This window comes from Cynocephalus volans, chromosome 4, assembly GCF_027409185.1.
Source record: "Cynocephalus volans isolate mCynVol1 chromosome 4, mCynVol1.pri, whole genome shotgun sequence".
NCBI lineage: Eukaryota > Metazoa > Chordata > Mammalia > Dermoptera > Cynocephalidae > Cynocephalus > Cynocephalus volans.
The window spans coordinates 27,058,575-27,081,026 of record NC_084463.1 but is presented as its reverse complement, the minus strand read 5'-3'; the positions used below and the strand labels follow the sequence as shown (position 1 = coordinate 27,081,026).

At 35.7% G+C, this 22,452-nt stretch overlaps 1 protein-coding gene across 4 annotated transcripts in view; it reads left to right on the top strand.

Moving 5' to 3' along the window:
• ZBTB44 (zinc finger and BTB domain containing 44) overlaps positions 1–21,970 on the top strand; it is a 59,371-nt gene extending 37,401 nt beyond the window's left edge. Inside the window, exons 2-6 of one of the 4 annotated variants that reach the window (XM_063093213.1) lie at positions 1,537–2,610; positions 14,649–14,733; positions 17,384–17,493; positions 19,009–19,309; positions 21,438–21,970. In XM_063093213.1, coding sequence (XP_062949283.1) covers positions 1,593–2,610; positions 14,649–14,733; positions 17,384–17,493; positions 19,009–19,309; positions 21,438–21,720 — 1,797 coding nt within the window. In that variant the 5' untranslated portion in view covers positions 1,537–1,592 and the 3' untranslated portion in view covers positions 21,721–21,970. Of the gene's footprint in view, positions 1–1,536; positions 2,611–14,648; positions 14,734–17,329; positions 17,494–19,008; positions 19,310–21,437 lie in introns of all 4 variants that reach the window. The other 3 variants (XM_063093211.1, XM_063093210.1, XM_063093214.1) reach the window with 3 other exon arrangements.
• Positions 21,971–22,452: the final 482 nt, after the last annotated feature.

Genomic DNA, 22,452 nt, shown 5'->3' with positions numbered 1-22,452 from the left:
AGGTTCTATTATCCCTATTTTACTGCTGGAGAAATTAAGGTACAGAGAGTTTAGTGACTTGCCTAAGGTCGTGCAGCTATATATGGCAGAATCAGAATGCAGACCCAGCATTCTGGCTCCCGAGTCCCTCTCAACCACTCCACTGTATTGCTTTTACATGCTGTTGGGAGATAGTAAGCATGTTTCCTAGTCTTGATTAGTGTTTAAATCAGACTTGTGCCCTTTAGAGTTTTTTTCAAGTGTGACACATTTCCCATAGACCTTAGACAATGGGCAAACATGCCCTATCCCTTGCAGGAGAATAGAAGGAAGTGGGATGGGGTTTGGAACTCAAAACACACTGATTACTCTCAGAAAAAACCCATTTCTAATCTTTAACTCTTTGAATGTTGAAGGTGGATGTAACTCAAGGTTGAAAAATAGTTTTCCACTACTCCCTTGCATAGGTAGCCTTGCAACTCACTTGGGAATGTGGAATCTGTTGTTTGGTGCCTCCATCCAAACTAAGATCAAAATGGTTTCATGTTAACACCATGATGCACATGTTCTCTAAATACACTGTTTAGTTTGTTGCCTTCACACCTTTGTTCATACAGATGGATTGTGACTATGTCACTTGTTCTGAGGCACGTTTCTGTTTTCTGCCTCAACCACATGATCCCAGTGAAAGTAAGCACTCTTCATGGCCAGGCTTGAAAAGTAGAAGCCAGTTTCCTGGAATGCAACAAGTGCACAAAACACATTATGTTTACCCCTCTCATTTAATTACTTTTCTCAGTCCTAGGAAAGATAAATCAGCAAATATGTTAAGTGATTTTAATTTGCTTAGACCAATCCTAGCTGCCTAGTGTCTCATTGTGACTACTTGTCTTCAGGCAGGGTATGTGGAGCAGGTTTATATTTGAAATGTTATCTCTGATCATAATCAAAATAGTTATTTCAGTGGCCTTACCTGGTTGTCTTGGCACAGGAATTTATGCCTTGTGTACTTTTTATTGTGATACCAGACAGGGACAGACCTTTTTTTATTCATCTTGAAATCTTTTTTGTTGTTTTTCTTTTCCCATTCCCATTCTTTCTTTTCCTCTATACATTTACCTGCAGAGCATATTCAAAAGGGTGATTATATATAGTAGATGGTTTAATGTTTGAATTGGTATTACCCACTGAATACTCTCATTTGAAACAGGGATAATAGTGTACCTGCTGACAGAATATGACAATCAATAAATTATCAAATGTGAACCATTTAGAATAGTGTCTGGTACATAGAAAGCAATCTAAATTGTCACTGTTTCAAACTATTATTTAAAACTTGAGCTCTTTAAAACATTAGTTCACAGACTACAATGGTTGGACAGTTTGGGGGGTAGATAGGTGGAATATGTTTTAATACATTACCTATCTTGAAGTCTCTCTCTCACTACTGTCGTTCAGCTTTTTTATTTAGCACAGTGGTCACACAAAACAATCTAAATTACCTTCTGTTTTAACTACTAAGCCATCAATTAATGCTCTGTTTTATGTATTTTTTAGGACATTTCTGATTCATTTGCATCCTTGAAGAGCATCTGTAGAAGAGAAAGGAAAACATGGGTGTGAAAACATTTACTCATAGCTCCTCTTCCCACAGCCAGGAAATGCTTGGAAAGTTAAATATGCTGCGAAATGATGGACATTTTTGTGATATCACTATTCGTGTCCAGGACAAAATCTTCCGGGCACATAAAGTGGTACTAGCAGCTTGCAGTGATTTCTTTCGTACCAAACTTGTAGGCCAAGCAGAGGATGAGAACAAGAATGTACTGGATCTGCATCATGTTACAGTGACTGGCTTTCTACCCCTTTTAGAGTATGCTTACACAGCCACTCTTTCAATTAACACAGAAAATATTATTGATGTTCTAGCTGCAGCCAGCTATATGCAAATGTTTAGTGTTGCCAGTACCTGCTCAGAGTTCATGAAATCAAGCATTTTATGGAATACACCCAACAGTCAACCAGAAAAGGGACTGGATGCTGCACAAGAAAATAATTCTAACTGCAATTTTACTTCTCGAGATGGAAGCATTTCTCCAGTGTCTTCAGAGTGCAGTGTGGTAGAAAGAACCATTCCTGTCTGCCGAGAATCCCGGAGAAAGCGCAAAAGCTACATTGTTATGTCTCCTGAAAGCCCTGTAAAGTGTAGCACACAAACAAGTTCACCCCAGGTATTGAATTCTTCAGCTTCCTACTCAGAAAATAGAAATCAACCAGTTGACTCTTCTTTAGCTTTTCCCTGGACTTTTCCTTTTGGAATTGATCGAAGGATTCAGCCTGAGAAGGTTAAACAGGCAGAAAATACCCGGACTTTGGAATTGCCAGGCCCATCTGAGACAGGTAGAAGAATGGCTGATTATGTGACTTGTGAGAGCACAAAAACTACCTTGCCTCTGGGTACTGAAGATGATGTCCAGGTCAAAGTAGAAAGGTTAAGTGATGAGGAAGTCCATGAGGAAGTGTCCCAGCCTGTCAGTGCATCTCAGAGTTCCCTGAGTGATCAGCAGACAGTGCCAGGAAGTGAACAAGTCCAAGAAGACCTTCTGATTAGTCCACAGTCTTCCTCTATAGGTATAATGTCTTCTGTGCTTTTCATGATGCTATAAAGTCAATTCCAACATTTTTAAAGCATTGTTAAAACAACCTATTAGATAAAAAATTTTGTGTTCAACCCTATAGGAAATCTAAAGAGTAAAACATGATAACTGGATTTTTTTAGATGCTATTAACATTACAATTATCTTTTTCTTTTTATAAGTTATACATTGGAAGAAAAAAATAGTTGAACAATATCTGATAGAACAAAGGCAGAGATATGAATTATGAATTACTTTCAATGCAAAAAATACCAGTTAAAAAAATCCAGTTAGTGTTTTAGTCTTCATTAAAATCTTACCATGTGCCAAACATTGGTGATACATAAAGAAAAAGACAGTGTCCCTGCAACAAAGGAGTTAATAGTCTAATTGCAGGAGCAGATGTGTAAATAAATTATTATAGTGAGCGATTAAAAAGTCCTAGCCTAGAGGTGTGAACAACAGAGAAAGCAAGTTAACACTAAACAGTATATTTGAGCTGGGTCTTATGCCATTAGTAGGAGTTTGCCTAAGCAAGGGAATGATAACATTTCTATGATGATGTATAAAAGTGCAGAGGATGTATGAAAGTATAGAGGTATAGAAGAGCATCACATGTTTGGTAAGCAGTGAATTCAGTGCAACATGATGTGAACAAAGCAAGGATGCCTGAAAGTGGGGACTGAGTAATGGAAGATAAGACAGAAAGAGGAGCAGTTGAGAGCAGGCTGTGAAGAGCTTAAACGCTAGTTTCAGTTAGGGTTGCATTTAACTGCATGTAACAGAATCCCTTCTACAGTGGTTTAACCAAACAGGATTTTATTTTTATCACATAAAATGTTCAGAAATAGGAAGTCCAGGGCTGGTACAGTGGATCTACAATATAATCGGTGGCCAAGGACTCTTGTATATTTATAATTACTGTCTTTGGTTTGTCAGTTTCATTCCTGTGCTTAAGATGCTGACTTCCTCTTTAGCTTTGCATTCTAGAAAGGGACAGCACTTATATCAGGAAAGCACAAATGTTCCCAGAAATCTCTAAAACAACTTCTGCCAGATTATGTCATGTGATCTTTCCTAGCTGCAAGGAAATCTGGGAAGATAATGTATATAGGTTGGGTACATAACTATCTGGAACAAAGTTAGAGCAGAATGGATATTGAATGTGCAGCTAGCAATGTCTGCCACAGCTAGGCCAAGTAAGTTTGGATTATCCTAGTGGTAGTAAGGAGTCTACCTTAAAGGAAGTAAAAATACAACATACAGGTATTTAGGAAAATTAGTTTGGTATTGGTATGTAGAGGGTTTGGCTGTGCAGAGACACGTTCAGAAACCAGTTACAGTATAGTTATCTTGGTGTAAATGAAGAGCAGAACTATAAAGAAATGCCCGAGTACCTAAATATCTTGCTAAGTAGATATGTGAAATAATCATTTTTTACCATTCTCAAGTATACCTAATCAGTTTAGATTTTGCCTTTATGATCTTATTAACATGATTATGTAGAGAAATTATGAACACAAATAGAATAAACCTTTTGGTTGTAAAGTAGAATTTATTACCTATGTATTATTATAAATGTGGGTCCTGTTATTAAAGTGGACACAGGAACAACTCTGACCTGAATATCATGTAATCAGATAATCCAATGGGGTTTTTTCCCTTGCCTTCATAGCAAATATGCTAATCACTCTCAACAAACCTATCTTAATTCCAAATTTGCACACTAAAACAAAACCATACAGAGAAAAAGTAGATTCCTGGGGTATCGTAGCAATCTATAAATGTGGGAGGGAGAAAAGGAAGATGTGCTAGTACTTTTTTTCTGTATTCCCTAAGAATATTTCCATAAGAGTACTTAATTTTACTTACTAATTTATTAAAGAAGATATCTGAGAGGTAGCTCGTCATTCTTGGGACTAAGAACATAGTGTTTAATGTATTTATTCTGAAATTCTAAAATTATAATAATTTGATTACCCCTGAAATTAACTCAAATGGGATTTTACTGTTATTTTAAGTTTCCAGCGAAAGGTTGTAAAGTGACACCCTCAATTTAAGGCAAATAGAAGCAATAAATACAGCAGATTTAAAGGAGAAAAAAGACTGCTGAGTCTGAGTTGGGTATTGTTACTCAAAAGATGAGGCCATCGATTTTTGATGAAGCTTAAGAAAAAATTTTGTAAGTGAGAGATGTGGCTTTATTATTTATCTTGAAGGATTCAATTATGTGTATATACCAAAGAGAAATATAAATAGTTCTAGATAATCCACAATTTACTATGTTAACAAAGTAATTCTAGACTCTAAAATTTCTGCCATTAAAAATAAAGTGATTGATAATGGGGGTCGGTTAAGGTATTAAGAAATAATTTAACAATTTTCTCGTTAGCAGTAGTGAATAGATAATTCGTTGAGGTGGGCAGCTAGAGTAATAGTTGAAGTGCAACACTGATCCTATAGAAAAGCAGTATAACATCATGATTAAAAGTTTGGGTCTTGGAGTCAAACAAATCTGGATTCTGCTACCAGTTTCTGCCACTTAATAAATGTGTGACTTTGAGCAAGTCATTTAACCTCACCAGTTTCCATAGGCATAAAGTAAGGATAATAATACCTATTTAAGTATGTCAGTGTCCTCCAGCCAAAGACCACAGGAAAACACACCTGTAGTTGAACAAGTTGTGGTGGTAGTTGTAATATCTGAAAATCCATAACAGATACCCCAGATACACAGGATAAGTTAGTGTGCAGCAGGCAGGTATAACCTGATACCCACATAAGTAGTATCCTAATGGTGGGAGTGTTGGGAATATACGTATTTATTACAACAGGAGTAAGCCAATTCAGTGTCCCATAAGATAGATAAATTCCCTGAGTGGAGTTAAATATTTCAAACAAAGTAAGCTGAAGTGTCTCTGTAGAGAACAAACTATCATAATCAGTGTAGCCCCAGTATTAGTGTTTTTTCTGATTAGATGACTCTTGCTAACAGGATTATAATCACTTTAGCAGAAGCATTTTGATGATGTGAGGTCAAGGTCCAATTTTATAAGACTGAGGGTAGGGATTAATGATTTGAGGGAAACTTAAATACTAGTGGGGCCTATAAAAGGGAATCTACCTTCCAATGTGTTTAAAGGAACAGCTATTACATTTTTGTCAGCTGGGTCATGGTAGATCCAGTGATCTATTAAATTCTGGTCTGGGGAAAAACATGAGTTTTATTTTTTCTTAAGTGGCAGAAGTAGATCTTAGGCAGTGAAGAAAAATAGCGTGAAGATGAAAGATCATGTTGTTGTAGGGAAGTTTAGTAATAAAGCAAAAGGATAGGAAAGAGTACTGAAGAAGCAGAAAATGAATCTGGTTTCATCATCTTGCATGGAAGCTCATTCACTTTTAAAGTTAATACCTCTGGAGAATTCTTTGGAGTCCTTAGTCTTAGGTCTACCAATGGAGTGGATGTACAGTAGTCAGGAAGATGTGATGTGTCATTTAAGTTGGAAAATGTGAAGCCAGTGATCAACACTTTGAAGTTTTACTGCTGAGTCAGTTCTTAACAGTACCTAATAAGTTCCTTTCTTGTGATACTCAAGCACAAGTTTCCTCTGGTGTCTTCCAGAGTCCAGGATTCCAAATTTTAAATCACTCACAATCTGTTCAGGTGAATGTTTTTGAAATGCAGCTCATACTTCTTTCTGATAAAGCTGAAGACATACGAATCTCTTACAGTATTCAATTACGTTAGCTTTGTAATAAGGTAGAGTCTAAGATATAAAGTAAAATTCCCAATTGTAAAAGGAGTTCACTTGTGGGCCCTAGAGAAGATTTATTACCATCAAGGCTCTTGGCAATACTTTAGGCTGTGGAACTTTGAGGACTTTTAAGAGCTTTGATAATTATAGTTTTAGAATTCCATTTGTTTTCTTTACTTTTCTTGAAGTTTGTGTATGATAAGGACTGTGGAGAGTCTGAGTAAAAGATAGCTTATGGAGTTCTTTAATAACAATATCAGTGTAATGTGTGGTCCTCTAACTGGAGAAATATGGTAGGATTCCCCCAGTCAGGAATACAAAATACAAAAAGTAATTTTTTTTCCTACCTTTACAGAACAGCTCTACAGCATGAAAAGGCCTCAGTCCACCCTGAGAATAAACAATAACCAGAACAAACTCATAGTTCATTAGGAGGTGTTTAAAGGGGTCTCAATGCTTGGTTCCTATTCATATCTTACCTTTACAATCTGACCAAGGTTTTGTTATTGACAAGAAGACCATACACATCTACAGCATGCATATCTACGGCAGTACCTTTTAAAACTACCATCCAGTGTTGGTACATCATTGATGTGTCTCAAGTGAACAATTTTGTTTACATCAAAAGCTCCCCCAAAATGGCTACTTTGCAACTTCAAATTGTCCTTGGTGAAATTGAGTCAGGAGAGAGATAAGTGTACAAGTTAGTGTTACAGTGAGTGAGAAAACATGAAGGAAGCAGACGTTTGGCCTGGAAGAGGTACAATTTTAGATTGAGACAACCAATGAAAACTACAAAGGTCCATAAGAATAATGCTGTGTGACTTTTTGTTTCCAGAGCTTGGCTAAAGGCAGTTGTAATGAATGAGGGGCCAGGCAAAAACACTTCCTGATTCTAAGCAAAGCAGTTCTCAGGGATACAAATACAAAATTAAAGAAGTCTTTATAAGATTTTTTAGTTTCTTCATTGAAATATGACTCACATACCATAAAATTCACCTATTTAAAGTGTACAATTCAGTGGTTTTTAGTATATTCACAGTTGTGCAATCACCCCCACAATATAAGTCTATAACATTTTCATCACCCCAGAAAGAAACCCTGTATCCATTAGCAGTGACTATCTATTCCCTCCTAGCCTTCGCCCAATGCCTAGGCAACCACTAATATAATGTCTCTAAATAAAAGCTCATGTCCATTTAAATACTTGTACACAAATGTTTATAGCAGCGCTATTTGTAGTAACCAACAACCAGAGACAACCTAAATGTCCATGAACACATGAATGGATAAACAGATAGTGGTATATCCATAGAATAGAATATGAAACTTTTCAGAAGGATGGATGGATGCGTTCGTTATCTTGACCGTGGTGTGGGTACTCAAGTGTATTCATATGTCAAACCTCATTAAATTATATACATTAAAAGTTAATAATAATTTACTGTCTCTACAGGTTTGCCTATTCTGGATATTTCATAATAAATGGGATCATGCAATATGTGGTCTTTTCTGACTGGCTTCTGTCCTTACTGTAATGTTTTCTCAGTTCATCCATGTTGTATCTTGTAATGTTTTGAAATGGTTTTGCCAGTCGGAGATCTGAACTCGGGCCAGTTCAGATGGACTAATCAGGCCTATATCCATTGTCTTATAATTTAATCCTCTTGTAGATATGAGTCAATGCACAAGGCAGGCAAACAGATCACAGGAGCAGGTGTTAGAAGGCTAGAAAACAATTTTACCAAGGAATAAAACAAATCTGATTGAATAACCAAAATATTCCCAAAGACATTATTTCTAGGAAGAAAAACATAAACACAACAGTGAAGGGAGTCATTGAAATATTTGAGGTCAGTTCAGCATGAACTTCCTCCTAGACAAAGGCAGGTTGTACCTCAGAAGGGATTTCAGATCTGCACTTTTATGGAGGGTCCCAGTTCAAAGCAACAAGGACTTCAGCTGAATTTCAGTGGGACCTCGATTTCTGCCAGTGCCCTATAGCCCAAGACCACCTATAATTGAACAGGTGGAGCTTTTTACTCATTTGAGCAAGGGAGATCACACACTATGGGGTCTTTAGGGCTTCCCAGTAGAGGTTGTTAAAAAGGACTTAGAGGATTTGTGCTTGTGTTAGGTGATTTTAGGGAGGATTCAAGGAAGTGTAAGGTTTGCTCAGGACTGGTGATGTCAAAAGTAGGGATAAGTCTATGAATGTCTTAATATCTAGGAATGCAGACTAAAGTGAACCTACAGCAGCAGTGACTCATATTAGCTGGAGAGGGAGGGGAATGTTTGGTATTTTTGTGATTACACAGTGACCTTGTTTTTGTCTGTGCTTAAACAAAGGTATGTTTTTTGGTATCACTTAGTAAGGGTCACAGAATGACTTGGTCTGATTTGGTGTTCTGTGAGACTGTTTATGTCCAACAGGAGTATATCATGGCCTAGCTGTGAGTGAGTGCCAGGCCTACTCTTGAGTGAATGTCAGGCCAGTTCCTGAATGTTAGGGGCTGCTTTCCTCTTTTTCAAGTATGAAGTGAGATATTGTATTGAAAACATTTAGAACGGTGCCTCGCACATTGGAAATGCTCAGTGGGAGATGACCACTGTAATTATTTTTCAGTGCCAGAAGGGTTTTTGTAAGTCTTGAGTACCTAACCAGTGGTAGTAGCAGCTTGTGTTTGCTGCAACAGATGCTATCATACAGCTCTTCTTTTTGGGAAAAGAGAGTGGATTCTCTCTTGAATAGCCCTTCCCATATAAAGCTGATTGTCTCTGTAAATCATCTTTACTGTTTCACAAGGTGGAAAGGGTCTGTCCAGAATTCTTCACCTCTCACTACAACTGAAAACAGAATCCCTATAGTGTAGAAAGGAGATTTCATTTTAATAATTTAAGAAACATCACTGTCACATCAGGAAAGTGATATTGTCTGTAAATCCTGCTGTTAAATCAGTTCGACTGAAATTCCAATTCATGTGATTAACCTGTGTTGTCATTGCCAAAAACCATCATCTCAGGAAAAAGAGTTAACAAAATTTTTGCTGGTAGTTGCATAAGTGATATAATGCTATTTATGTGTTGTAATCTCCACAGTATGGATAGAATTCTAAGTCTGTTTTGTTTTAACTGTTAATTTAGCTTGGAGTGGTTTTTGTTTTTAACTTTTGGTTCATTTAACAGTGAGAGAAGAGTGTTTGTTTTACTTTGCATGTTCACTGTCCGTTGTGTTGGAGATCTAGAGGCCAAAGTTTAGATAACATTTTATATCCCCATCTGCTAGATGTATCTTGTACTCCATTTTAGTTCTTTTTGATCAGCTTTTTAAACAAACCTTTGACAATACTAGAATCAGTCCAAGGCAAAGGGTTTTTTTATTTCTACCTCACCAAGACCCCACCCCCTCCTAAAAGTACTATAGCTTGCCTGATGGTGAGAAGCAAATGTCAGTTAGATCAGTCTTCCTGGCCTGCCCTTATCACACTTCCAGATGTTTTTTGCAAGGCTTTGACTGTAAACTTTTAATATTTTCTGTGTTTGGAATAAGCTTAGAATACCAACAAGTAGATAGATATTTATGTCCATGGTGACCAGGTCCAAATACTGGGATTTTTCCAGTTTATATCCTAGGACAGATTGAAACATTAGTATTTGGTTCCCTTTTTCTTTTTCTTTTTCTTCTCTAAGGAAAAAAGTGAGAATGGGAAGATATTAACAGAGGAATAGTTCTTTGTTAAATAAAATGCAGCATTATCTGGTTCTTCATCCTACATCTGGATTAAAAAGAAATCAAAAAGATAAGGGATAAGTAGACATAGGGGAAAAGCATGTCATTTGGTAATAAGGGAAAGAGAAAAAGAAAAGGCATGCACAGAAATGCTAAACACACAGCAGCAACGGTGGGATGGGGGATCAGGAAGAATGGAGGTCCCATTGGGGATGAATGTAAATGCACATAGTCCTGTCTACTTTCAAAAGCTGTAGAGTATGTCAGTGTAATACACCATAGTATAATAATTGGTGTTCCTGATAGTTGCTGTGAGTTGTCAAGAAACAAAAAATATATTTAGTATTTTTTATTTAAGAAGTCAAGGCAAAATATTAAACTGTCTAAATTTTCTAGCACAAATGATTAAATGAGTACATTTGAATGCCTTAAAAGGGGATAGGTTAGTTTTTTGCAAATAACTGGAAAATTTGCTTGTTTCCTAATAATGCCAGGTAATTTAGGTGTTGGACAGGGGAAAACGGAAGCACTGGGTTCTCAGCTTTTGTCAGAAGAAACTTCATCCTATCTATTAACAGATCATATTAAGTGTTCACATGTTTATGGTATTGTACAAACTGTTACAATTAATATACTTTTTAACTTTCATTAAAATATTGTAATCAAAAGTTTGTTTGCTATTAATGAACTAGACTATTTCAGAAGCTCAGATTTGTTCATTTGGTGCAAAACAGCTTATTTACATACAGTAAAGAAATTAGCAGTTTATTATTTGATGAGACTAGGCTAGGTTGTTTAGATCCACTGTCCCACTGCAAGCAGCACATTCTAGATTTTTTAAAAGTCACCTTAAAAGTATTTGAAAAGTTGAAAAGATGGTCAGGGAACTGCCAGGATAAATTTGGGGGGAAAGCCTAACAGAGAGAGGTAAGTAGATTATCAGAGCATTAAAGCCAGTTTTGTGTTTTCAACACTTGCCAAAAGACAAATGGGCTTTGGTTCACAACTCAAAGAGTGAAAGAAACAGTAGTCAAGACCCAGAGCTTGTGAAAGTTATGAAGTCTTAAGAAAGTTGCTCCACAAATTAAGTAGGGACCCTGAATGACAATACCACTAGAACTAAAGCTTCCCATCCTCCAAACTCCAGGCGACTGTAGAAAAAGCTGCCTTGGCAGTGGGCAGACTAGAAAATGAAAAGGAAAAAGGGAGGAAGACACATCCCTGAAAAGTGTGGTCACCAACTAGCACACTTAAACCAGATTTACATCCTGGTTATACCTAGTGTGGGTAGGCCACGGATCTCAAGCAGTGAATTTGTTTTAGGTAGTGCTCCCCAGGAACCTAGCAGAAGCAAACAAAGCTTCTCTCGAATAGTGTGTATTCATCTTAACCTCAGCAAATCAGTCCCCTTACAGATAATTTTCAAGGGCAGTAACCATTGTCAAAAGTAACCAGGGCACAGAAGGAAACAAGGCAGAGTGAAAAATAACACAGAGGGGGGAAAAAAAAAAACCAGCAGAAATAAATTGGCATAGCTAATTGGCATAGATTTTAGACAGAAATAAAACAAATAGGCCTACTATGTTTAATGAAGTAAACTTGAACAATAATTGCAAAGAACAGTAAACTGTAAAACTGACATAGCAGATTTGAGAAAAGAAACCAAGTTGGACTTCTAGGGAAGTAAATAAATAAAAATCTCAGTGAACATTTTGACAGCAGATTGGACTTAGCAGAAGAGAGACTTGAGGAATCAGAAGATGAATTAGAACAAATTACCTGAATGCTGCACTGAGAGAGAAACAATGGTGGAAACTAGAGTAGAGAAGAGAAGGGTGTGGAAGATACAAATGTAGGTTTGATGGAAGTCCTAAAAGGAGAAGAGAGAATGGCTGAGAATTTTCCAGAATTGATGAGAGACACCATAGTCTAAGAAGCCAACACATCCCAAACGGGAAAAATAAAAAGAAGCACAAACCTAGACACATCATGGAGAAAATTCAGATAATGAAAAACAAAAAAAATGCAGATTACAAAGAATAGCTGACTTTTAACAAGGTCAGGAATCTTGTGGATGATGTCTCAGTGCCCTGGGCGGAGGGGGGAACTGCCAATTTAGATATCTGCACACAGTGAAAATATATTTCATGAATGAAGGTGAAATAAAGTATTTTCAAACAAATCATCAGCAAATCACTAAAGAAATTCTAAGGATGGATTTCAGGAAGAAGTAAAATGAGCACAGACAGGTGGAATGAATGAAGAGTAAGAGACGAGCTGAATATGTGAGCAAATGTAAGTGTTCAACTGTTTGAAAGTAATAATGTCTGGATTACTCAGAACAAAGGAGTAAAATATAGCACAATAATAATGTAGAAGTTGCAGGATGGGAGTGGGTAAGAAATAAAGCTTCTGAAATCTTTTTATCCAGGAGAAAGTAAAGATTTTGATTAACTTTAGGCTTTGATAAGTATGTCTAATTTCTAAGGTAACCATTAAAAAAGAATAGGACAATGTCATGTAATTTCCCAACTTTTATTCAACAAGCTGATTCTAAAACGTATATAGAAAGGCAAAGGGCCAAGAATGGCCACAATGTTCAGGAAGCAAATGAACAAGGTGAGAAGGATGACTTGCTTTCCTTGATATCAAGACTAATTATAAAGCTGTGGTATCTACGGATTGGCATTAATGAAAGGACAGACAAGCAAATGGAGTTAATAGAAAACCTGGAAACCCACGCGTTTATGTATTCTTGATATATGACAGAGGTATTGTAGAGCAGAGAAGAAAAAAGACTTTTCAATAAATGTGTTTGTCACAAAATCAACTCCAGGTGGATTAAAGACCTAAAGAAAAAACCACAAAGACAAAACATAAATCTTTTTATATGATAATTTGAGATAAGAAAAGATGTCTAAAAGGCAAAAAAAGCCATAACCATAAAGGAAAAGATTAATAAATTTAATTAAATTAAAACTTTTGGTCAGCGAAAGAAACCATAAAAAGAGTAAAAAGGCAAGACATGGAAGGAGGAAAGATATTTTTAGCATGTATCACTGACAAAGGTCTTGTATGTGAAATATGAAAAGAACTCTTTAAAGTGAAAAGGCTGACAACTCAATAACAAGACTTGGACATTTCACAAGAGAGAAGTTTCAGCAAATATGAAGTAGTGTTCATCCTCATTGGTAACAAGGGAAATGAAACTCAAACCACAATGAAATATTGCTACACACCCACCGGATGAGCAGTAATTTAAGAATTCAACAATACGAAGTGTTGGTGAGGATGTGGAACACACAGCTCTTAGATATTTCTGGTAGTCATGCAGATTTAGCACCATCACTCAGGAAAAGAGTTCAGCATTTTCTTGTTTTGTTTTGGCAGCTGGCCAGTATGGGGATCTGAACCCTTGACCTTGGTGTTATCAACACTGTGCTCTAACCAACTGAGCTAACCAGACAGCCAGAGTTCAGCATTTTCTAATAAAGTTGAAGCTATCCATATTTGACAATCTGGCAATTTGATTCCTAAGTATATTCCTTAGGGAAAAGCATGTACATGTGCATTAAGTTATTTGTACAAGAATATTCACAGAAGCATTGTTCATAATACCCTGAAACTATCAAGAGTTAAATGTATAGATTATGAATATTATACAATAATGAAAATAATCTTCAATTATATGTAACAACATGAACGAGTCCACAGTGTTGAAGGAAAGAAGCAAGAAAACATAAGAATACATACAGTATGACTTAACTTATGTAAGGTTTACAACCAGACAACACTAAACTGTATTGTTTATGGTGAGGCTTTGCATACTTTCCCTTAAAGGCCACATAGTAAATATTTTAGACTTAACTGCCACACGGCCTCTGTTGCAACCTAAGCTACTCAGCTCTGCCGCTATAGTGCAAAAGCAGCCCTAGACTAGCCATGGCTGTGTTCCTACCCCTAGTTTATGGGTACATGTATTTGAGATAAAATTACTTTTAAAAGGGGGGTGGGGAGGGATGAAAACCATAAAAAACACTTGGAGGAGGGAGAAGTTTATGATCAGGGAAAAGTGAATGGGGACTTCTAGGATGCTGGCAGTGTTTTCATTTGGCTTATGTGGAGATTGCCTAGGTGTTCCCTTTATTTTTTTGAATTCTGTGTAAATGTTGTACAATAAATAAGTTTTAAAAGTAAAAATTGTCAGTGCTTCCTTAAATGGTTGTTAATTAATTTTATGTGGATTTTTGTTGAGTTTGCAATTGAATTGCTCTGCTTGTTTTCTGAAATTTGTATCAAAGAAATATTCCTAAAAGAATTTAAACAGTAATACAAGGCTGTTATCTTACACATGATTTCCTTGTAAATCACATAAACATTTAATTAAAGCAAAAGTAAAATATAGAACATTACTACTTTTGACTAATAATTCAGGGTATGAACTAGATAATATATACTAGAGGCCTAGATATGTAGCTCACATTAATATCTTGGTTTATTTACACCAAAGTGTTGACGATTGTCCTCTTTTCTTTCTCTTATACACAGGATCGGTAGATGAAGGTGTCACTGAGGGGTTACCTACGCTTCAGAGTGCTGCTAGCACTAATGCCCATGCGGAAGATGATGATCGGTTAGTACTAGCGTAGTCCATGCAGTTTTCTTGTAAGGGTTGTATTTACAACTTTAAATTCAAGCATTTTATCTCAGAATTGTATAAGAAATCTATTGGGACTTCACTTTAATATGGTTTTCAGAGTAATGAGGCAGCTTCATCACATAAATTAGACCACCTATACGAGAGTTTTTGTTGTTTTGTTGTTGTTGTTGTTGTTGTTTTGGCATTTTGAAAACTACCTAGTCCCATTGCTTTAAATAGTATCAGTGGTTGGCAGACTACAGACCACAAGCCAGTTCCATCCCACCATCTTTATTTGTAAGTCAAGTGTTATTGGAACACACCCATGCTCATTGGTTTACCTCTTGTTTGTGGATGGCAGGACTGAGTGGTTAAAACAGACCATATGGCATGCAAAGCCAAAATATTTACTGTCTGGACTGTTGTAAAAAAAAGTTTGCCAAATCCTGATTTATACACCCATAATTCCCAAGTTGTCATCTTCCCTTTGACCCTTCCTACTTGATATTTCCACATAGATATGAGTCATTTCAGACCTAACAAGACCAAGATAGAACTCTTGATTTCTAACTACTCAGCAAAATTCTGCTTCACCACTCCTTTTCTCTTTTTAGTAAACATCATCATCATTCCCCAGCTTCTCAAGAGAAAGCTCTGAGAATTATTCTTGATCTTTCTTCACCTAACCACTCCCCATTTTCCCCTCCCTGACAACTCTACCCCCTTAGTGTATACCTAATCTGTCCACTTTTCCCCTATCTGTGCTATAGCCACCCTAGTGTTGTCACCACCACCTTTTACCTTAACTACTGCAGTAGTCGTCAAACTGGCCCCTGATTTCATTCTAACCCTGCTCTGATCCATTCTCCACGTAGCAGCTAGCATTACCTTATTACCTTTTTTCCTTTTTTAGTTAAGTCAAATTATGCCACTGTTTTAAGCTATAGATTCTTTTCTTTTTTTTTTTTTTCTTTTTTTTTTTTTTTTTTTTTTTTTTTTGTGGCTTGCCAGTAGAGGAATCCAAACCCTTGACCTTGGTGTTACAACACCGTGCTCTAACCAGCTGAGCTAATGGGCCAGCCCCGAAGCTATAATTCTTAAATTTTTCATTCCTATTTAAAATACAAACTCCTTGCTGTGCCTTTTTAAACCCTATGTAATATGACTTCTGCCTAACTCCCTTCAGACCATTCTCTTTCTTGCAATACTACATTCTTACCGCATTGACCTTCTTTGAGTTCCTGTAATACTCCATATTTGTTGCTGCTTTTGGAACTTTCTGCCACTTTAGGGTCTTTACCTGGAATGCTTTCCTGATTTTCTTGTTGGCTCTTTCCTACCTTCAGATCACTGTCTCGGTGTCTGTTCTCAAAGAGGCCTTTCCTGATGACCAGTCTAAAGCAGCACCCAATCACTACTGGATCTCCCTATTTTAATTCTTTGCTCTGATAATTTTCTTGATCACTTATTGCCTGTCTCTCACTACTGAATATAGACTCCACTGAATGATTGAATTCCTACTCAGACTCTAGGACAATCCTAAAAACTGCATTTGTTGAAAACTTGAAGGATTCAGGGGATTCAGACAAGGATTATTATTCTTGAATAGCTAAACCTAGTAGAGGAGATTATGAACCAAAATCATTTGTACGAATTAATGAAAGCATAAACAAGCAGAAATGTACCTAGATTCCTTAATTTCAAAGATTAATCAGGTCACTAGTTCTATATTAGATACTGTGCTGAGCAGCAGGGATATAGAGATGAGACGTGTAGCCCTTTTTCTCAAGGAGCTCGGTCAGTGTTGAGGGAGAAAGGTTGAAGACAGACAAGTAAACCTAATCATAAGTGGTCTGCAGAGATTTCTGTTGCTCTGCATAGAAGAGTACCTACTTAAGTCACTGATAAATCATAGAAGGCTTCCAAGAGGAGGATGTGACTTCTTAGTTAATTTTACAAAATGAGTAGTCATTATCTAGGCAAAGAAGGTAGGCAAATAGAGAAAGTTATCTGTGCAAAAGCACAGCATTGAGAAACATTATGGCACATTGGAGGAATTTTTGGTATGGGGTATGTTTGGGCAATACGACAAGAAATGAGGCTGGAAAGGTACACAGGGCTCAGATCATCAGTCTTGTATGCCTTGTAAAGGGATTCGGACTTCATTCTGGAGTTAACAACCATTGCAGGATTTTAAACTGAGGACTGATTTAATCAGAGATCAGTGTGATACAGTGAGAAGGATGCATTAGACAAGTGCGGAGCTAAAGAGAGAGGGTTATTCAGGCCTGTATTGATGAGGACCTAAATTAAAGCAGTAGCAGGAAGGAAAAGATTAGAGAGATTAAGGATATCTAAGGTAAAATAATTTATGTTCTGTGGTTGTGTGTCAATGCTTAATTTAAGATACTGGACACTCTGGACAATAACATTTTTCATATTGTTGTAAGCGAAACTTGTAATCTAACAGTTAAACTGTTTCAAAAAATCTTGAAGTGTTTTTCTTTTGTTCATTTAAAGTTGACCCGTAGAAATGTTTATTCAACTTAAAAATCAGAGCCTGGTTGCCTTCTTTGGTCTGTTTTTCCAGACTGGAAAATGTTCAGTATCCCTACCAACTCTACATTGCTCCTTCTACCAGCAGTACAGAACGACCAAGCCCAAATGGTCCAGACAGACCGTTTCAATGTCCAACCTGTGGGGTACGATTCACCCGTATTCAGAACCTAAAACAGCACATGCTCATCCACTCAGGTAATGTCATCTTCCCTTTTGTTGCAGAACTGAGCACTTTAAAACGTTTTATTTTGGAATACCAGCTGAAGTAGAAAACAGGTGCTTTCAAGTTATAAAAAAAAAAAAAACCTCTAGGAAGTCAAATGAGAACAGATTAGTGTCTTGCTGAAATGGTACAGTGTCAGAAAGCTATTTGCTTAATGCATCTGTTACAGGCATAAGTATTAAAACTTAGAGGTTATATGTAATCTGTAATATGTAAATAAAAAGATATTAAATATATTAGGTATGTGCGTATATATACAATAGGGAAGCACAAACAGATGGCAAAGCAAATGGGGCCAAAAGGATATATATGGGTGTTCTTTGTACTATTCTTTTTGTGACTTCTCTATAAGCTTGAAATTTCCAGGGTGTTTTTTAAAATTTAATATTTTATTATTAATTTGATTTTAATTGTACAATTCTAAATCTCTCTGTGCCCTGATTAGTCAGCTTTGTAGTATTTTTAGTATAAGAGAGATTTTGGATAAATATGTAGAACGGATTTGAAACTTAAGTTCGTGATCACAGAAAAGAAACAGGATACTTGTGGGTAAAACACTGACTTTTGAAGGCTAAAGGATCTTTGCTGCTGTTTTCAGCTATGTTAGTAACTCACTTTCCTCTTTGTAGATAGGTCTGTAGTCCTGTCTTAACACCAATTCCCTGTGACTTTCTAAATTCACAGATTGTGTTTCGAAGTGTTTTTTTAGTTTGGTTTTTTTCTAAAACAGTGATAATAAATTTGGGGAGATCATTAATACATTCTATAATTCATTTATTAAATTGTCAATATTACATTAAATACCCAAAAAGCCAGTTCATCAAATGATTATTCTTTTATGATCATTACATCCACAGATACTAGAATTTTCCTTTTTTCTTCTTATTTCTTTCTGAGATAGGGAATGGAGAGTAGGTACTGATCATTTTCAAATCTTTTTAATATAAACCTTTCTGCTTTAATGAAATGAAATAATAAATGCAGTTACATGGGGATTTTGGTTCTAAATACTGTGGTTAGATTGTGTTTTGAAATCTGTAATATAGATGATTTAGAAGAATATTGAAAAATCAACTTTTTCACATATTTGTATTCTGCACCTTTTTTGAGATAGTAAATTATAATATGTTTTTGAGGAGATAACAGAACTGAGGCCAGCAGTCCTGTTGTGGGAGGGGTAGCAAGAAATTGGTAAAGGGTCACAAAAAATGATTACAGTGTGTAAGATTGAATATACTAATTATGCTGATTTGAGCATCACATACTGCACACAGGTATTGATATTCAATGCTGTACCCCACAGATATGTACAACCAATTATGCTTCAGTAAAAAATACATATATATATTTTTTTTTTTTTCTGCTGGTAATTTTTGTCTTTCAGATTATCTGTTGCTACAAAATTATAGTTAAGAAATCTGTGAGGTTTTATGACCTTTTAGTTTATTTTGTTTTTAGATGATATTTTGTTTTGTCTTATTTTATAGGAATTAAACCATTTCAGTGTGACCGCTGTGGGAAAAAGTTCACCAGGGCTTACTCGCTAAAGATGCATCGCCTAAAGCATGAAGGTAAACGCTGTTTCCGGTGCCAGATATGTAGTGCTACTTTCACTTCCTTCGGGGAATATAAACACCACATGAGGGTTTCCCGGCACATTATCCGCAAGCCTCGGATTTACGAGTGCAAAACATGTGGCGCCATGTTCACCAACTCTGGAAATTTAATCGTGCACCTGAGGAGTCTGAACCATGAAGCATCAGAGCTAGCAAACTACTTCCAGAGCAGGTGAGGTGCACAACGAAAACCCAACCAGGAAAACTGCTTTCTGAACTCTCTTTTCCTGCTTTTAGGGCAGCCTGCTGAGTTTTTTAATCAGGTTGCCAGCTGATCAATCCCATTCATTTTAAACTCCCACTGTCTGATCTTCTGATCTGATAAAATTTTGCTGAATCTTCTAAGCACATAAAATTATAAATATTTTATAGTTGGTATTAAAAATATTTTCCTACAGAAGTAGACTACTCATCCTCTTAATTTTTTGAAAAGTATTAGGTTAGAGTAATTCTGAAGTGGGTCGTAAATAAGATTTTATTGGAAAATTTACCATGTCAGATGATACTTAGCAATATTAGATTACTTCAGACTCTGGATTTTGATAAAATTTTTCACCACTTCTCTCTTTTTTTTAATTCTATATAAAGGAATATTCGTTTACTGATAAAGTTCAACAGCAACTATAATGGATATGATTGTTTAGATCAAATGAAGTCTTTCCTATTCTCTTTCAGTTTAGTGCTCCATGCTTTTAACATTCCTAGTATTTAATAGAGTTACCTTTCTGATTTATAGTGTATCCACAGAATCAGGTTCTAGTTCTAGCTCAGCCACTAACTGTTGTTGATTGAGCATGTCACTTTACATGTTGATTGAGCATGTCACTTTAGATGAAGAAGCTTGAAACTTAGAGAAAGACAAAATGTAAGCTTTTTAAACAAGATGGTTTCTAAGGTCTCCTCTAGATCTAAAATTCTTTTTTTTTTTTAATACTTCATAAGAATTATTCCTTTGTAGGAATCCTTAGTTCCTTATAAAATGAAATTTTTCTAAATCCTTACATTTTAAATCACCTTTATCTTTAAAATCTTACTTTTCAATAAATCCCAAATTATTCCTGCACAGATTTGATTTTTCCCTTCAAACCAGACATTCATTTTGTTTGATGTATTCATTTCTAATTCTGAATGTGTGGTTGTCATAATACTAAACCTAGATTATACGTATCATATTAAACATAGTTTGTTCAAAACAAAAATTGTGTTCCAGGTTACCACTCCTGTTTTCTGTCTTCCCTGTACAGAGCCTTATATCCTCTATTCCTCTTGTCTAATACCTGAAGACTTTTTAGAAAATATAGGACATTTTAAACTGCTTTGCATATGAGCAGATTTTAATTTCTTATTAATACTGAGCAATCAAATTATAAAATAACCTTGTCAAGTATATCAGTTATTGATAGTCCTAGTATAATTAACTTTTTAGTTCAGTAATAAAGATTTAAATAGTGTCTGAGATTTATTTTATAATGTTTATTGTTGTAACTACCCAAAAATGCATGTAGTAGAAAATTTAGAAAAGATACAAAAAGTATAAAGAAGAAATTTAAAATCTTTCTGATCTCTCTACTTGGGGAAAATATTCACTGTTACTAAATTTTTGGTATATTTTGTTCATATTTCCTGTGGGGATCATAATTAAATATTTTTTGAGGATTAACATGTAACCAATCACAAGGCATTCATTGCCAAAGTCTAATTCAAAGGTGATTTATTATTGTTTTTATATACCAGATTGATTAGTAGGATACACATAAATTATTTTCTACATTTCTCAACTTTATATAGTAGGTATAGTATAATATAGATATATAGTAGTAAAAGGTCAGTTATGCATAATGACTTTAGTTTCTTAATTAACTTATATCCAGTTAGTAATACAAAGCTAGGTTTATATACCTCTTACTCAGTGTATAATCCTAGAAAAGTTAAGCACGAGTTATTCACATGATCTTTGCTTAAGTGAGCTTGCTTCTTATATTCGTTTCGTACATAGAAACTCCTCTACTTAAAACAAGAAAGGCTGTTTAGGTGTCCAGAGTGATAGTGCAAGTGATAATAGTCTGATTTTTTGGTGGTAGGGAGAGTTGATATACTTTGGATATAATGGATTGCTTTGGTTGATATTTGGGAAGGTTTATAAATTGAAAGTTCCTGAGTTCTTCGTTGAATTCTTCATTGAAGAATTAGTAAAATGAAAAGTCCCAATCATGTTTTACAACTCAGATCTGTTTAATTGTAGCTTATCTGTTACCAGTTTGAAAATTAACTCCATATTTCATCCTTTGCCTCTTATCTAGTGATTTCCTAGTACCGGACTACTTAAACCAGGAGCAAGAAGAGACCCTTGTTCAGTATGATCTTGGAGAACATGGTTTTGAAAGCAACTCCTCTGTTCAAATGCCTGTAATTTCACAGGTCTCCTCGACCCAGAATTGCGAAAGCACTTTTCCCCTGGGGTCTCTTGGTGGGCTAGCAGAAAAGGAGGAAGAAGTGCCAGAGCAGCCAAAGACCAGTGCTTGTGTTGAGACAACCAGAGATGACCCCCCAAAATCAGAGCTGTCTTCTATAACTATTGAGTAATTTTGCGGTTTTGCTTCATTTTTGGTTTTTGGAAAGTGCCTGTGCTTGGTCTTGTACATTTAAATTTAATTTAAATTTTTTAAACAAAAAAAAGGATTTGGGAAAGAATTTCCCTTTTTACTTTGTAAGCCCTGCAACTGATGTTTTATTTTTCATAACTGAGAGATTGCTTCTGTAAGTAAACAGTAACATGATGTTGAAAAATAATAAAAACTATAAGGTTAAGGAGAACCAGCTGACTTAAAACATATACCAGTTTCTTCTTCCATTGTTAAAAGTAGGCTAACAACAGATCATTTGGTAAAGAAGAAATCAGATGATTATTGACCTTCCTGAGATGGAAAGAGTACATGAGAAACAAATTACTAAACAGAATTTGACAAATGTCCTGATGTTTACGTCTATATATAGTATGTTGTACAATATTTTGTAAAGCCTGTTGTTTTTGGAAGTATTTATGGTAAGCATTTTTTAAAATTATTAGCATAAATATTTCTGAAGTCCAGCATACTTTTTTTTTTTTTTTAAGCTTTGTCATTTCTATTACGATTTTTCCTGGTGAAAATTTGGTACTGGAATAGGCATTCTCTGTACCACTTCAGAAGCAACCATGATTGAGAATAGTCAATCCATAGATGAAATGAGCAGGCATAGAAAATTGAAACGTAAATCCCAGCTTCATAGGAACTCTTTTAATACTGCTTTTCTGACTAAAATTTATGTTTACCTGGT